Source organism: Antrostomus carolinensis, unplaced genomic scaffold (genome assembly GCF_000700745.2).
Source record: "Antrostomus carolinensis isolate BGI_N321 unplaced genomic scaffold, ASM70074v2 scaffold15254, whole genome shotgun sequence".
Taxonomy (NCBI): domain Eukaryota; kingdom Metazoa; phylum Chordata; class Aves; order Caprimulgiformes; family Caprimulgidae; genus Antrostomus; species Antrostomus carolinensis.
In genome coordinates this window covers 26,533-29,073 of record NW_010312921.1, presented here as the reverse complement: position 1 = coordinate 29,073, position 2,541 = coordinate 26,533, and the positions used below count along the sequence as shown (strand labels likewise).

The 2,541-nt window shown below is 44.0% G+C and overlaps 1 protein-coding gene across 1 annotated transcript in view; it reads left to right on the top strand.

Moving 5' to 3' along the window:
* Positions 1-2,541, top strand: part of LOC104524338 (pleckstrin homology-like domain family B member 2) — a gene marked incomplete at its 3' end in the record, with an annotated part of 29,638 nt that overhangs the window by 2,173 nt on the left and 24,924 nt on the right. Inside the window, exon 2 of the mRNA XM_029084791.1 lies at positions 1,228-2,541. This exon is cut by the window's right edge and continues 83 nt beyond it. Within this exon, the coding sequence (XP_028940624.1) occupies positions 1,242-2,541 (1,300 nt within the window). The remainder of the gene's footprint in view (positions 1-1,227) is intronic.

Sequence of the window (2,541 nt, the reverse complement as noted above, 5' to 3'; positions counted from 1 at the left end):
GCTGAGATGAGGTTTCTCAGGAGGTGGCTGAAGTTACAGGTGAAATGTGACAGAGCCAGATTTGAGCCTTATTTTCAGGAGCAACGCTCACTGGCGCTGTAGGAACTGCCACTGCCGAGTGCTTTATTAGTTCAAAGCACAACCTGGCACATCCAGGAACTGCTGTAAATGTTAATAGCACCAGTTCTATATCAGCTGAGGTCTCGGTGCAAGCCTGCTGGGGGTCCTGCTTACCTCCTGCAGTCACTGATGCTGTCAGGAGCTGAATTCCTTTCTCTGCTTTCAGCAAAGTGGGACTCAGAACTACAGGCTGCAGCTGGACACATCGTTGAACCATAACATCCACCACAGCAAAGGGTTTTTTGGTCAGTGTCCTCTTCTAGAATAAAAATTATAATTCTGAACAAGCGTCAGGACCTAGAACCTTAAACCCCTGACAGTGTTTTTAATGGTCATGTGCTTTTGTTGTTGTTTTGAATGAAGTCATGGAGCCTGGCATTGTAATTCCTTAATGCTGTCTTCTAGCTACAGTGCTCTTTGCAGATACAGTTACAGCTTTGTGTTTTCAGAGCACTGAGCTGAAACACCTTGAAAAACAGGCCTCACTTTTGTACTTTTCCATGAAGCTTTGCACCACGGTCCACAGAGTGAGCAGAAAGGTGACAAACTTCTTACTGAGCTTCGAATTGAGCTCATTAGTATTTTGGGGCTTGGATGAAGTAGCTGCACAGGTTAAAAGAAGAGGTGGTCCAGAGCAGTACTTTATGTTCTGTATCCTGAGAGACCTATCTTCATTTCTTTACTCTGCTCTCAGCTTTGCATCTTCTCTGTGTGCCTCACTTCCTCAGCTGTCAAACACGAGGGCAATAATGCTTCCTTACTTCATGGACATCTTGGGAAGCTCAGGATTATGAAGGCTGAGCCAGAGTCCTGCAATGGCTGGGACACCAAAGAACGAGTCTAGCCTCTTTCCAACTGTGTTGCTGATTTGTAGTGTGAATTTACTGATGTCCCTCTACCCCTTCTTTTTCCAATCCCCATCTTTTGCAAAAACAGAGAAGGGAAGGTTGCACTTACCCTCCTTTGCTTAATGATCTGAGACACATTTATTATAAGCACAGTAGTTATTAGAAAAAATGTTCTTTTCAAGTTAATGTGCAGGCATGCACATGCAAGAGGCTACTTAGTTGCTGAAACTTTTTTTTTCTTGTTTTCTCTTCTTCACAGATTCCACTGAAATTATGGCAGAGTATAGCCACACGCAAAACCAGATGGAATTACAAAATGCTAGTTTGGGAAAGGGTTCTGTGGCAAATTCCCTTGAAAATGGTCTCCAGGATATTATAGAAAACCTCAACCCGAAGAAATATTCATCAAGTCTCAAATTTAAAACAAATGGGGACTATGCTGGCTCTTATTTAACGCTTTCACAACCTATGCCAGTTAAACCCAATCCTTCCTCTAGTGTTAAAAATACACACTCTATTAGCAAAATTCAAGGAGGCAAGCAGTTCCCCTGCGAAAGCCTCTATCTTCCAGATAAAAGCATCCCTGTAAAGCATTTGGGTTCCATATCAGGCACGTCTCCATCCCTCAGCGGGTACGGTTTAGGAAGGACAGACTTTGATATTCATGCCAGCAGAGAAAATGAAAAATGCCTTGGACACATGGATAAGTTTCACTACTCAAAGTACAGTCAGAAAAACAAATCGTATGACAACGTCTACTTCCCGGGAATGCTGGAGACGAAGAAGATCTCAGGTTCTCTTCTGACCATGTGGAATGGAAGCTCAGGGAATGAGCTGATGCTTTCACCTGCTAGCAATTCGGGGGCAGCCAGCATGCCTTCTAGCCCAAAGCAAGGCAGGAGGATGAATATTGAAGACAACCTGGCCCTTCACATAAAACCAGTTAAACACAAGGATGTGATGATGGAGGCTCTGGGTTCACGGCCTAGGAAATACTCTGGTGGATCTCTAAGTCATATGGGAATGTACAGTCGTTCCCTACCCAGACTTTACAAATCAACAGAAAGCCAGCTGGTGCCATTAAGTTTGCCCCCCAGAAGCTCTCTGGGTAATACTAAAAGGAAAAAACTTGGAGAAAAAGATCTACCTCAGAATGCTTTAGATGCTGATAATTACCTAAATTTTTCTTCTTGCAGCTCAGGGGTTTCACCACATGCAAATTCTGTCTCTGGGAATAATCCCTATGTCAGTTCAACTCTTAGTGTTCCTGCAAGCCCTCGAATTGCTAAAAAAATGCTTTTAGCACCTTCTTCTCCGTATCTTTCTGATGATTTCGATAGACTTGGACTCTCAGGAACAAGTCCCAGTAGTTCTTTCTCCCCAGTGGATTTTGACAGGTCATTCTCTATCCGAAGAAACCTTTCCAGCAGTTCTGTGGAACTTGATGACCCAGATCTGGAAAGTTACAGACAGACGCCAAACTCACTGCAGACATCCATGCGAGAGCGGAAGAACAGCATTAGCTCCATTTCGGGAAGAGAAGACCTGATGGACTATCACAGGCGGCAGAGGG